At 40.1% G+C, this 15,387-nt stretch overlaps 1 protein-coding gene across 5 annotated transcripts in view; it reads left to right on the forward strand.

Moving 5' to 3' along the window:
• Positions 1-15,387, forward strand: part of ESR1 (estrogen receptor 1) — a 285,513-nt gene that overhangs the window by 253,600 nt on the left and 16,526 nt on the right. For all 5 annotated transcript variants that reach the window (XM_045011673.1, XM_045011671.1, XM_045011672.1 and 2 more), the window contains one exon: positions 14,611-14,744. In XM_045011673.1, the coding sequence (XP_044867608.1) occupies positions 14,611-14,744 (134 nt within the window). The remainder of the gene's footprint in view (positions 1-14,610; positions 14,745-15,387) is intronic.

A 15,387-nucleotide genomic window follows, 5' to 3' on the forward strand; every position in this document is an offset into this window, starting at 1 on the left:
GCATTCATTTCATGCACTGAAGCATGAGAATTGACATCTCTTAAAACTTATCCTAGCTAATGTACTATAAATTCAAGTGCTTTCCTTATATTCATGAAAACAATCATGTTTCAACCCTAAAGGAATTTTTGAGAAAGATACAAAGAGATGAAAAAAGTGAATGAGAAGAGAAACAGTCTCTCAAACTTATAATAGTCACCCCAACTAACATTATAATATCCATGTCTGGTGAGCAGTTCAGACCATTGAAAGGTTGTGTCACACCTTGCATTGTAAACCTGAGTGCCCCAAAATGCTTCTGCTAGTTTTGGCTTCCTGCCTGGGTCACACACACAGCCAGCAGCCAGCATGCACTTCATGTTCTGTGTGCTATACAGCTCTGATTCAACTACTTTGAAACCAACAGCCTGCCAGCAGTTATCACAGACACACTCTTGTCTTTACCCGACTTGGTTGATGTTAACAGGTGACCCCAACACTTTCCCAGACTTGTGTGTTCTGCAATGTCCAGCCCTCTCCTGCAACATTCAGAGGAATAAAAAGATCTGTTTGCTCTTTTAAAGAGACAAAACCCAACAGCTTGCCACATTGACTGGAGTTAACATTCATTTTTACTTAAACACAGTGCTGTTCATTGAGATTAATAGGAAAACAAGTTGATGGACAACAAGAAGGAAGGATTTTAAGTGACCAAGTACAAGAGAGAAAGTTAGAAATGGTTGCAAGCAATGAAAAGTGAAAACATGCATCTAAAAGTCTAAAACTTAATTTAAAATTTGAAAAACACAGGCTTTTTTCAAGATGGCTTTGTTCATGATGGGTTTTCTCACCCATAGTGTTCCAGCAAGATGGTGGCTGATTTCCTCACCCTGGTCAGGATTTCCTCCAGAAGCCCCAACGTGCTGGTTCCTTTTAGGGTGACCAGATGTCCCGATTTTTGCATCTTTTTCTTATAGAGGCTCCTATTACCCCCAACCCCTATCCCACATTTGCTGTCTGGTCACCCTAGTTCCTTTGTCTTTTTAGGTGAAAGAGATCACTTGGTGTTTTCTGCCCCTCCCTTTTATAGTCTAGTGAACCTTTGAAATGGATTGTTTCGAAGGTTATCCCTCAAAGTAAAGTTTATTCAATCTATAAGAAAGGTGACATGGGGTCTGGTGGTGAAGGAAACTCATTGCTGTTCCCCCTCTCCCCACTAGTATTTGCTAAAATGCAGATTGTTCTGTTTCCTGCAATCTCCTCCCTCTGCTGTCTTGATAGTCCTGATTACTGCTTGTATGTAAACTGAGGTAAACCCACATTCCTTTGTTTAATATAGACCTGTTTACTAACTCCCCTTGACATGCCTGGTGTTAAAATACACTTTAGTCATAATTCCGGCATATATCCATAACTCTTAATAAACAAGGCTATTAATGATCAGTGGGTTTTCAAATGATACTTCACAAGGAATATTTTGTACCGAGATATTACAATTCTGTGTAGGGTGTGAATACCTGGGTGCTGGACTGGGTCACAATCCACCAAAACTATTTAAAGAAAAGCTTGCTAATGTATTTTCCTCAATAATTTTCTGTGCTGATAAATTCCACAGACTTATTCCATACTGCATAGCAAATTATTAGCTTCATCCAATTGTTGCATGCCTTTGGAGCAGCCTTGCTTTGTAAAGTTAGATCCAACAGGATTGGTGCAAGCCAGAGGATTAGCACTGAGCAATCTGCAAGAAACAGGGTTTTGGTTTTTGTACTTTTAATCAACAGCTTAATAGAAATGCTAATATATAATAGTATAATAACTACTATAAGAACAGGAAATAGATATATTTATTGCCTCAGAAAAAGCCCTATTCTGCTTAAGTTTCCATTGAAGCACATGATCTTTTTGTGTGCTTTGGCATTAGGAAATGTATAAAACATTTTCTCTGTACAGAGTAGGAATTTCTCTGTTCATTTAAACTTAGATTTCCACCAGTGCTTATACTGGACAAAAAAATCAAGAGAACATAATAAAATTTTAAAACAGTCTTTAAGTCTTTGCACAGGAGCAGTATAATTTATTACTTCAGGAAAGAAAATAAAGAATATTACTGGAAAATACAACATAAAGTACATATCTACCTTCCAAGAACCCATCTGCTCTACGTTTGATATTTTTCTAAGAAAATTGCAGAGAAACATTTGCAAAATAGAGAGTAGAACCAAAGTACATCTTTTATTTTAAAAAATCCTTATTGAGGTTGCAAGAACAAACCATCCCAATGTGTAGAAAGAATAGTAAATATGGCAGGTGACCTGCCTGGCTTAACAGTGAAATCCTTGCTGATTTTAAACGCAAAAAAGAAGTTTACAAGAAGTGGAAGATTGGACAAATGACCAGAGAGGAGTATACAAATATTGCTCAGGCATGCAGGAGTGAAATCAGGAAGGCCAAATCACACTTGAAGTTGCAGCTAGCAAGAGATGTTAAGAGTAACAAGAAGGGTTTCTTCAGGTATGTTAGCAACAAGAAGAAAGTCAAAGAAAGTGTGGGTCCCTTACTGAATGAGGGAGGCAACCTAGTGACAGAGGATGTGTAAAAAGCTAATGTACTCAATGCTTTTTTTGCCTCTGTCATCACAAACAAGGTCAGCTCCCAGACTACTGCACTGGGCAGCACAGAATGGGGAGGAGGTGACCAGCCCTCTGTGGAGAAAGAAGTGGTTCAGGACTATTTAGAAAAGCTGGACGAGCACAAGTCCATGGGGCTGGATGCGCTGCACCCGAGGGTGCTAAAGGAGTTAGCGGATGTGATTGCAGAACCATTGGCCATTATCTTTGAAAACTCATGGTGATCGTGGGAGGTCCCTGATGACTGGAAAAAGGCTAATGTAGTGCCCATCTTTAAAAAAGGGAAGAAGGAGGATCCAGAGAACTACAGGTCTGTCAGCCTCACCTCAGTCGCTGGAAAAATCATGGAGCAGGTCCTCAAGGAATCAATTCTGAAGCACTTAGAGGAGAGGAAAGTGATCAGGAACAGTCAGCATGGATTCACCAAGGGCAAGTCATGCCTGACTAACCTAATTGCCTTCTATGATGCGATAACTAGCTCTGTGGATTAGGGGAAAACAGTGGACATGTTATTCCTTGACTTTATCAAAGCTTTTGATATGGTCTCCCACAGTATTCTTGCCAGCAAGTTAAAGAAGTATGTGCTGGCTACATCATCGGGCTCAACAGGTAGTGATCAATGGCTCCATGTCTAGCTGGCAGCCAGTATCAAGCGGAATGCCCCAAGGGTCGGCCTTGGGGCCGGTTTTGTTCATTATCTTCATTAATGATCTAGAGGATGGCGTGGATTGCACCCTCAGCAAGTTTGCAGATGACACTAAACTGGGAGGAATGGTAGATACACTGGAGCGTAGGGATAGCATACAGAGGGACCTAGACAAATTAGAGGATTGGGCCAAAAGGAATCTGATGAGGTTCAACAAGAACAAGTGCAGAGTCCTACACTTAGGATGGAAGAATCCCATGTACTGCTACAGACTAGGGACCGAGTGGCTAGGCAGCTGTTCTGCAGAAAAGGACCTAGGGGTTACAGTGGACAAGAAGCTGGATACGAGTCAACAGTGTGCCCTTGTTGCCATGAAGGCTAATGGCATTTTGGGCTGTATAAGTAGGGGCATTGCCAGCAGATCGAGGGACGTGATCATTCCCCTCTATTCGACATTGGTGAGGCCTCATCTAGTACTGTGTCCAGTTTTGGGCCCCACACTACAAGAAGAATGTGGAAAAATTGGAAAGAGTCCAGCAGAGGGCAACAGAAATGATTAGGGGGCTGGAGCACATGACTTATGAGGAGAGGCTGAGGGAACTAGGATTGTTTAGTCTGCAGAAGAGAAGAATGAGGGGAGATTTGATAGCTGCTTTCAACTACCTGAAAGGGGGTTCCAAAGAGGATGGATCTAGACTGTTCTCAGTGGTACCAGATGACAGAACAAGGAGTAATGGTCTCAAGTTGCAGTTGGGGAGGTTTAGGCTGGATATTAGGAAAAACTTTTTCACTAGAAGGGTGGTGAAGAACTGGAATGGGTTAGCTAGGGAGGTGGTGGAATCTCCTTCCTTAGAGGTTTTTAAGGTCAGGCTTGACAAAGCCCTGGCTGGGACGATTTAGTTGGGGATTTGTCCTGCTTTGAGCAGGGGCTAGATGACCTCCTAAGGTCCCTTCCAACCCTGATATTCTATGATTCTATGATTATCCTCCCTTTAGCTAACTTGGGGAGGGGAGCGGAGGAGGAACTGAGGGGAAACATTCAGAGAAGAGGAGGTCTGCATTGACAAGTAACATTTTCTTCTCTGTCCTCATTTCCTGGATGGGGTGGTCACTCCTATGAGCCATTTCCCTGGCCACCGTTGTGCAGATGGCATAGCAACAGACTTTAAGAGCAAAGAATGCTGTTTGGGAGTCAGGAAGCAATTGTACAAACAAGAATCTGTTTCTGTTGCTGTACTGTTGATAGTGTAACTAATGAGATAGATATCTCTATCAGGGTTAAAATAATAGGGATGATTGGTACAATACATGCAATTTTAAAGTGATAGCTGGCCCCTTTAGAGAAGCTCAGTTAATACTTATTGTGAAGTAGAAAAATAGACACACTTCACAAAAAGTCATGCAATGTACATGGTTCTTCTGAATGATATGCCATTTTTAGGACTATATCTCATGAACAGGCCTGGCTGGAAACAGATGCTTTAAGCTGTTGAAAAGGGGAGATGCTTTGCTCTCCACAGGACAAGGCAGATGTTGCTAGTCTGGATGGTGCCCAAGAAAATAGATCTTAAAGATGTCACTAGTCCAGGACTGAAATTTGATAGATTTGACCCTTAGCTCATTGTCATTTGGGAGGGAAATGTAACATTACAAAACAGAACCAGCTCAAGAACAGTAAGTACCACCCTGGTACAACTCTAAGACAGAATTCTTCCTCTCTCGCAAGCACTACGTCTGTGCCTAACAAAAAAAAAAAGCTTTTATTAAGAGGAGAGGGAACACAGCATCAATTATGAAAAGTGTGCAAGCAGTAAGTAAACACCTGCCCCACAGTATCTTGGGTGGTAATCATTTGCCCCTCAACTAGGGCATATTAAGTACAGTTCTGCTGCCCTTTAGTCAAGATTTAAGTGAATTTTAACCCAAAACAGCCACAGTTTGGCAAAACATTCTACTGAATACCTCGGCAAAGTAGGTGTTTCCGTGCAAATATGCTCTGCCACGGAGATCTTTCCCTCCATGTCATCAACAGATGGCAAGAGAGAATTCAGATCACTGGCTTATGTCATCTAAGCCTATGATTCTATCAGATTTCCTGGTACAATGCTATGTTGGTAGTGCTATATTAAGCTCCAGGTATGTACCTAAATTTAGCTGAATGTTAGCCTCTGACATCATGTGACCTGCAGTGTCAACAGCCTTGTTCCTTCTGTCTCTTGTTGGAGAGGATGACTGGGCAGAGCCACAGGGTCCAGAGAGCAACAGAAGGGTTGTGAATGGGTGTCTGGCTGTAGAGTACCTCCGTCCATGACCACAGATGGAGCACTCCCCAACTGGCATTGATTCCACGGAGTGGGCAACCTTTTAAGCTGCTGGCCTAAATGCTGGTCTTTCCCTTTCAATTCATATCCTGCTGCTAGAATTACCAGGAAAACAATAATAATAATGAAATTAATTAATAAGGCAACAACCTAGCATTAATATTTCATAATTACATGTAAGTGTGCCAGACCCTATCATCATTACTTCAAAAATGGATAACAGTACATAATACTGTTATGCAAACCCCAACTCTTCTACCAGCCTACTTTTGTGTTGTTGGGGAGAAACTCAGGGGCTTGCTGGTCCCATTTGGTATGTTTGGGACAACTGTATGTCCAGCATCTTCTGGGCCTTCTTCCCTCTCTGTTTCTTTTCCTGGGGATCCACAAAGGTCTCTCTTCACTCCCTTCTATGTTGAACAATGGCAAAGGGCATTGGTTGGGTATCCTGCTTAACCTACAGCTCTGGGTGAATCAAATAATTTGAAGACTAGCATAAATATCTGCTGCATTCATCAGCTGAGTGCAGATGAACAGTTTCCATTCCTATTTAGCTTTCTGGCTTTGGTTTGAAAATGTCCCACCACATCTGAAAACTGTCTCTTACTGAGTTTCCTGTGCATGTTGTGCTTTCAGGCATTCAGATTCTATAGCAATGAGTCTGTAATAAAAGGCTAAGCACAATAGAATAAAATCAGAAAGGGATGCTTAGCTGGTTCCTCACATCTCGTAAAATGTTTCAAATGCCTCAGCACATCACACTCTTAATAACTCTGTCTCTTGATTAAAGGGACAGCAAAACTTTGGTGCAGAACAAAGTAAATATGATTGCTCCAATTTACCATCAGCTTATTAGAAAAAATAGAAGCAGGGTGGATACAGAGCTTTGATTCAAAGCATTTAATTAGTGACATACTGTTTGTATTTATTGCCAAGGAAGTAAGCACATAAACACTAACTAAATCCACTGCCGCATTTCAAAAACATTTTTTTTTAAATCTATGTATAGATTTTATTTTCAATTAACCAATGACAGCGACAAGTTCCACTCTGGAAACCAAACCTCCAACAACCAGTCTGTAAACAAGTCACTTACTTAACAGAGCTGAGTGCAGCAGCCTGCAGAGAGCTAATAAAATGCAGAAATTGATTAAATTCTCTTCCACTTTTTGCTTTATTGATATACTTTGAGGCTTGTTATTACATTGGAGTTATAGGCTATGGATAACTAGATAAACATGCATTTTAAGTATCAGACTTGCAATTCCTTTTCAAGTTTTCAATTCTGCTTACTTGTATTTGGGGTCTCTACAAGCCACAGTGAATACTTTTCAAGGGTATTTCACAAGTCAAAGAACTTTAAAAATAATCAGGAGAAAGTCTATCTAGAGTTTTGGATCATCTTGGGTATTTATATTCTATTTATATTATGGTAATGACATTATGATTTTATGTAAGGTATATTAGAAATCAGAACTTGGAACTATAAACAAAATCCCATAGTGGTGGTGGTGATCCTTTATTAAGAACAAGGGTAACCCCAGAGATCTGTAAATATGATTCCCCAGCAGAAACTCTTGATAAGAGTGTCTTACATCCTCCGCACCTCTGTGCCAACTGCTGTCATGTTTTGAACACAATAGCTATCCCAGTTTTATTATAATTATCATAGCAGAGGCATGAGGAAGGATGGAGATTTCTGCCACCTGTTAGCCTACAGATCTATTAAATATCACCTCTCATCAAGATGAATGAAGCCTTCTAGAAAAGATGCTGTGCTGCTTGCACACTTCAGGACAAATTTACCCCTGGGGGTTGAAACTCCATCAACCTCAATGGAACCGTAAATGTGACCTTTCTAATAAAACTGCAAAATTTGATTAAAATGACTTGTCCAATGCTCATTTGCTTTATTCTCCCCATAATTAAGTGTATAGCAGAGGCTACACTGATCTGGCAGTGCCAAATAATGCTACCCCTGAGTGAAAAATGATTGCTAAAAAAATTACTGTTTATGTATGAATTTGCATTTGTAAAGCACTCATCTCCATAATATCTAGTGAAGTATGGATTCCTATTCAGCAGCAAGAGACATTTTTAACCCCATAAACTGATATTAAAATGCATTTATATAGGTTATGGCCCACAGTTGATCCAAACCTTTGTGAGGGATGTTAGCATCTCTTCAGAACAGTGCTATAAGAAAGAGGCAGTTGCTATTGAGAACTACAGTGTGCAGTGAGGCATAATGCCACCTGTGTAGATCAGAAATATGCATAGCCTGTACTTCAGTAACAAAGGAATTAATTCTTACTACAGTAAAGAGGTTTATTGGTTTTCTATAAAATTCCTTTCTTTTAGTATCAAGGAGAATAATGGTTCAGGGCTAGCTGTCCCCTGGATCACTTTCTAGTCCCTGAGTGCACCTTTTCTAATGACAGGCCTTCACTTCTCTCAGGGTGGAATCCCACAATTCGCCTGTTATTGACTGCTCCCCTGCACTTCCCCTGTGCAGACCTGACTGGGTTCAACTACTGCAAGTCTCCTCCTTGGGAGCTGTGACCAGTGGTGAATACAATAACCCCAAACAGTCTTTTAAAGAGAGTATTGTTTGTTCTCAATAGTAGGAACAAAGCATAAAAAGAGAGAAGGGTTTTCACACAACCAACCAGTCTACATGCATCTGTCTCTTATCTTATGGCCCAGACAAGCCTAGCTTATCCAAGACCCCCACCCTTTCCCCAGCAGTCCCTGCCTTCCTCTCTCCCTCTTGGTCTTCACAGGCTGTTCTTTTATCTGCCCCAAAGTTCTGGGATTCAGTTTTTCCTGCTTGGTTCCTACTCTCCTGGGATTACCAGCTAAATCAGTGGCTCTCAAACTTTTGTATTGGTGACCCCTTTCACACAGCAAGCCTCTGAGTGCGACCCCTCTTCTGAGTTAAAAACACTTTAAAATATTTAACACTATTATAAATGCTGAAGGTGAAATGTGGTTTGGGATGGAGGTTGACAGCTTGTGACCCCCCCCCATGTAATAACCTCATGACCCCTGAGGGGTCATGACCCCCAGTTTGAGAACCCCTGAGCTAGACAGTTGAACCCAGCATGGTCAGAGGTAAAACTTCAGTAAGAATGACAACCATATTGTCCTTTAAATACCATCTGATGCTCTTGTCTCCTGTGTAAATGCAAATAACCCCTGCTTGAATTAAACATGTGTAATTATAACAAACCCCACAATTTTTTTTTAAAATGGAGATATACCTATCTCATAGAACTGGAAGGGACCCCAAAAGATCATTGAGTCTAGCCCCCCTGCCTTCACTACCAGGGCCAAGTACTGATTTTGCCCCAGATCCCTAAGTGGCCCCACTTGAGGATTGAGCTTACAACCCTGGGTTTAGCAGGCCAATGCTCAAACCACTGAGTTATCCCCCACCCGATACTAAGACACATAACATGTAATATTTGTGAAATATTAGACAGCTCTCGCATCCTTTACAAATAATCTACTGCATTATGGCTGTTCTGAATTGCTTTATTATCTGTTTCCAGTCCTCATGCATTTTGCTGCTGCTGTTTTGTTTTGATATTTCCCATGTAGGCTGAGAATGAGTCACTGTGCTTTTATGGTGGTTACAGCTAGTGTATCCTCTTGTATAATTTTCTGTGTTTGCCATCTAGTTATTACAGTGATAGTTGCTACATAAATATACTGATGGATTGTACAGGTTAATTATTTCTTTTTAACTTAAAGGGTATTTACCACAACATTCCCCAAATGATATCTCATACCATAGCATCCTGAGGCAGAGTTAAAAATGGGCCCAAGCTTTCAAATCCAAAATAGCGTTTGAATCCAAACATCTCCAAAGTTTGAGGTTAGTTTGGAACTGATGCTCCAATTTGGCCTCTTAGAGGAAAAAGGTTGGAGTTGCAAAGACCCAAACTAAACTTCCTCACTATTTGGGGGCAAGCAGATTTCATTCCACCTTTTAGTTTGGGCCCAGTTCTAATCCCCATACTGCTAGGGATTCTTAGACTGTGATTCGTACATTGACTCTATTAGCACATGCTTTTGCATAAGGTGACAAAATATTAATGTTATCTGAACAACAAAAGATAGCTGCTGTTAGGGCTTGAGATATTAACTGAAAAAAAATCCCCAGTAAATTAAAAAGCAGCAAATACTGAGGAAAATCATACACACAAAGTCCATACATAGGACGTGACTGACGAATGGAATACTTTTGTTATTTATTTTTAATTAAATAGAAATATGAGGATCAGAAGTAAGATGTATTAAAGGATTGGGACGTAATGTTTTAGGGATGAACAGAACACTATGGATAAAGTAGAATCTCCACTCCCTCCAAATCTTTGTCCAAAGTTAAATCGGAACCAAAACTAAAGCGCTTTTTGAAAAATGAAAAGTTCATGATCAGTTACCTTTTTTCATTTTTGTGCACATCTGCACTCAGTGCCAGTTTGAAGCAGAAGCTACAATCACAGTAGTCCAAATATAAACCTTTTGCCACGGTCTTTACAGAGGAAACCATCTTGAAAGAGGGTGATGTAAAGGCTTTTATTCTGTATTCAGGTGCTGGCTGTGTATTTGTATACTTGGTTAAAAGGCTCAACACTAATAAGAAATAATTGCTGGAACTAGACCTTCCATGAACCTCTCCAAGCACTCACTTAAAATCCTTCTTTTTTGCCATAGTATAACAATAAAGGATCAGGTGCCACTGGGGACTTATAAGTATCTGACAGAAATTTCTCACACTGAGGGCTAGTCTACACTGGCAACGCTAAAGCACTGCCGCGGCAGCACTTCAATGTGGCTTGTGAAGTCACGGCAGAGTGCTGGGAGAGAGGTCTCCCAGCGCTCTAAAAAAACCACCTCCATGAGGTCTCGCATTTCAGAGTAAACAGACAACTGCTGCTTTCACTGCTCTTGACAAAATTAGTAGGGATGACAAAGTAGAGAATAGCAACTTGAGAGTTCAAGTAGTGATTTTCAAGTTTGTCACTTAATTTAATTTGACCTCATGCCCCATAGTGTGCTATACTTAGCCTACACTGGTTTAAATAGATGTACAAGCTCGAAATGTTTGAAAATACTCTTATTCATTGTTGGAAGAATGAAAGGCAACAGAGCAGACCTCTGACAGCGGATGTGTTAACAGTATCACTATCTCACAATGTGCAACAGCCAGCTGCCACAATACAAAGGGGAAAGTAAATGAGAGATGTGAAGGGTTGGTAGTAGGGAGTGCAAGTATGAATTACAGCTTCCTGATTGTGGGCAACACAGAAGAGGTAGACGTTTTGAGCTGCATTTGAAAAAGGGATGAGGAATCAGGAGGGATGAGAGCAGACTTCACCAAATAATTGCTGTGGGAGCAGCAAAAGAGCAACCTCTGATGTAGGTCAACACTGGAGAAAGGGGATGTGGCAGACGTGAGACTTCGGAAACATGGAATATTCAAAGTGTATTATAAGGAGACACACAGATGCCACAGAGACATGGTATATTCAAAGACTATTATAATATTTATGTGTTTGATACATCTTTATGAGCTTGCAGGTGATTGAGATTGGATTTCTGTCTCAAGGGGTAAGATAAAGGAGGTGTCTGGCAGGAACTAAAGTCAACGGGAGGTAATTAATGAAAATCTCCAATATCGAAAACAATGTAGGTAACAAGTCATTTTGAAGTTTCACTCCCTGGAAATAGCTCAAGAGGCCTAACATGCAAATGCCTGAAAGTCTATAAAGTGACATTCCTAACTTAGAAAGAGGGTGTCACTCACACTTGATCCAAGAACTGACATGAGTCTATGATCAGAGACAAGCCCTATGAGAGGCCTGAAGTACACTAATCCTATGAGGGGCTCCATGTAGAAGATGGCTGACCAGCTGGTAAGCTAAAATGCAGATAAGTTGTTTGTTTTTATGATACGTTTTCTCTGAATTGCTTTTGTTCTGAATAAATAGCACTTTTCTGTCAGAGCTGACAGTCACTGATAACCCTATTATTGCTCCTGAGAGAGTGGAAATGCAGATGCTAAACTGAGGTCAGATATGGTGAGGTGATCACAGTGAATTGCAGAAATCTATAGCCTAAGTCCCCAGTTTGAAGAGAGAGGATTGTTGCACTCTGCTCTGAGATCGGTGATTGCTGAGTGGGGTGCTCTCAAGCAGACCATGAAGGGGTCAGAGGTGCAGTTATGTTGGGAAGTGTGACAGGAAGCAGAGGGAGCGATGAAATATTGGGATCATGAGGGTTCTTTAAGATGAGGAGAGCAATCTTGAGTGGGAAGGGAGTCAATGGATAATCAAATATTCACTGGTGTTTTCACTTTCCTTCCTAAACCAAGATACAGACATCCCATAATTTCTTCCCCATAAGTTCTGTCATATGAGCATCCTATTAATGGCTTATACTCTAAGCCTTCTAATACATGCACAGTTGGTCAAACTTTAAAAATCCTTGTGACTGAAAGGATCTCTGAAATGAAACAAACAAATAGCATAGAGTCCTCACCAGAGAAGTTTCTTATTTTCTCTTCTGGAACAGATATTAATTCATCTATCGCCTATAGCTTTAGCAGGGTAGTTTATCAGCAAAAGGCATTAAGAGCCGATTGGCCATCCTGGCAATATTAGACTCATGGCCAGATTTTTTTCAAAGTTGCCAAGCACCTGCAGCTCCCATTGACTTCAGTGGGAGCTGAAGTTGCTCCACACCTCTGTGAAGAAGGCACAAGTCTCATAAGCCAATATTTTCAAATCTGGGAACTTAGAGTTCAGCACCTAACCCACATTGACACCTAATTAAAAAAGTTGGATCTTTTGGAGGGTCTATAGTATCCTCAATTGCCATTGGAGTAAATGGGAACTGCAGGTGCTCCAAATCTCTGAAATTCAGGTAATTTTTCTGGAGATGCTTAAATGTGAATGTAGTACTTTTTAGACACAAGTTTGAAAATTAAGGCCATGGTATTGCAAATAACTAAATGATAAATATTTAAGATTTTTGCTCTGGCCAAAGTAATCTAAAGTTTTAGCCGTACAGTAGAGCTACTTGAAAAGGCATCCTTGACTGGAGTATTGAACTTGTGAACTAATAGCCATTAAAATATCTAAATAGGTCAGTATCGTTATACATGAAGTTCTTTATGTTCTGATAAAAACATTATCAGTAGGGTACCTGATTGACCAAAGTATATTACTTGCTACTGAAAGATCTTTTTCCATTCAGTTGAATCATATGACTCTTTAAAATGAGAGCTCATTGGAGCACCTAAAAAAATCTATCTTTGCCAAGAAATATACATTGAAAACAGTAATGTGAAAATCTCAGAATCAGTCCAGACTGTGTGATGTTCTTAGGTGCTTTAAGCTGAAAACTGGCGGATAGTAGCTAGATGGTTTTTGAGGAGCAAGTATATTTCTTACACAGCCTCCTTAATGGTCTGCAATGGAAACATTCTTTAGACTATGCCAAGAGCCAGTGCATACTGAAATCCTGTTCTTACTGCTAGCTATCAATAATTCTTGTCTCATTTTTATCTGGGAATTTCCAAACCATTGAAATGAAGACTTTTAGCTCCTCTGAAACCTTCTACATGTGGAGGTTTAATCCTGCTCCATTTTAACACAAAACTACTAGCTGCACTGCCAGAAACAAAGAAGCTGAACAGAGCAAGATGCCTGCCTTCTTATAAAACTTCATGGAATGATTCAGGGGTTTTGTTTTCTGAGGATGTACATTTTAACAGGAAGTAGAGATTTGAGGAAAAGCGTGAATTGTATGCATCTTTTACCCCTTACTTTGCATTACTAGTTATTTTTATTTGTTCATGAAAATTGTTAACACCTCTTTTCTTTTTGCTTTATTGATGTCCATACAGAGAGGTACATCTTACCTTACCAATGTACAGACTTTCCACACTATTTTACCCATGCAGCGTTTCACCAGTCTTGCTGCTCTGATGTTAGTGAGTCAATACTGAGGCTGAGCAGCCGCTGCTTTTGCAGATGATCACACCCTGTGTTTTAGCTGTTGTTACTGCTCTGAAATCAAGTGACTGATAACTAAAATTTTGAGAGAGAGACCCACTCCAGAACAGGCAATAGCCCAATGGTTAGGGCATTAACCTGGACCGTGAGTGCCTCATTCAGAGCAGGGACTTAAACTTGGGTCTCTAACCACCTAGGTAAATACTCTACCCACCAGGCTATAGAGTCACTCTCACTCTTCCTCTTCCTCCTCTGCCCCATCCATGAATATTTATTTATACTAACTACTACTCTGAGTGCATCTGAACTATCTGATTTAATCACCCAAAGTCTGTCATTGTGAACAGTGGGTCATGGATTAAATGCCATTGTTAGTGGGCTGGTTGGATGCTTTACAGCATCACTGAGCTTTGTCTTGAGATAAACAAAATCATATAATGTCATGACATGAGTGCCATTAAATAATAAGGGACTCCTGAATCATTACACTAATGTAAGAGAAATATGAGTAACATGTCAGAATACTAGTTTACAATGCCAACAGGAAAAGATTAGGGAGAAGTATTGTGAAGCATAAAGAAAAATGTTTGAGGGGTTATGTAAAGAAAGAGTAAAGAAAAAGAGAAGACAAATTAATCAAAGCAGTAAAAGGGAAAAAGGAAAATATCTTTTAAAAATATCTTTGTTCTTAAAATGGTTTGCTCACAGGAAGTTAATCTTCATGATGACTCCTACTGGTGTACAGACCATTAAGTAATTAGCAACTCTTTTGGAAAAATAAACATTTCTATATTTTAGCTTTGAGATGTTGGCCCTTATCCTCCACTGCCTTCCACTTTGTTTAGACACGTTGGTGCAAAGTGAGCATAGTGAGTAAATGCACTACACAATCAGAATGGAGTTGATAGTTAAGAAGTCAAGGTGTAGTGGAAGGATCTAGGAATGAAAAACATCTTGCTGTTTGGATAAATTTGTGAATAGCTTGCTCTGTGATTGTGTTCTTGCAGGAATCAAGGGAAATGCGTAGAGGGCATGGTGGAGATCTTTGACATGCTGCTGGCTACTGCTGCTCGGTTCCGTGTGATGAATCTCCAGGGGGAGGAATTTGTGTGCCTTAAGTCAATCATCTTGCTCAATTCAGGTAAGTGGCATGTTCACCTATAACACTTTTATTATTATTTAATGTAGTAATTTAATTTTACTATTGCTGTGTGATTTCAGTTGTTGTTTAATGCGAAAAGAGGCTGGATCGGAGAATTAGACTGGGAATTTGTGATGTAAAGCCTTAAGGCAAAGACAGACAGTGTAAACTTGTGCAGTACAAGAGGGAGCCAGGGAATTAATTAAAAAAGGAGTTGATATACTGAAAGCAACAGACCTGAAGGATGATTTGGGCAGTATTTTCAATGGATTGGGGGTGAGTCAAGATTGGTATGAAAAAGATCTGAGAGGAGGTGATGATAGTAGTTGAGGCAATCCTCATAATGTCAAGGGGTGATTCTAATTTTAGTTTTAGAACTGGCGCATAAACATTCCTGTTTAGGTGGTAAGACTAAGGGAAGGGATGTCAAAGGCATGGCTAAATTTGTCAGAACTTATGTAAAGACCTTGAGATTGAAATGGCCAAATAAAGCTGAGAAGTAAGGCACAAAAAGAAAGGATCTTGCATCTCTGACCAGAAGGTTTTGTCTGTTTAAAATGAGAGAAAATAGAAAAAGATTTATTCTAAATGCAGGCTGAAGCATACAGCACTTTTCTAAAGCCATAATGTTAAGTTCTGTTAA

This window comes from Mauremys mutica, chromosome 3, assembly GCF_020497125.1.
Source record: "Mauremys mutica isolate MM-2020 ecotype Southern chromosome 3, ASM2049712v1, whole genome shotgun sequence".
NCBI lineage: Eukaryota > Metazoa > Chordata > Testudines > Geoemydidae > Mauremys > Mauremys mutica.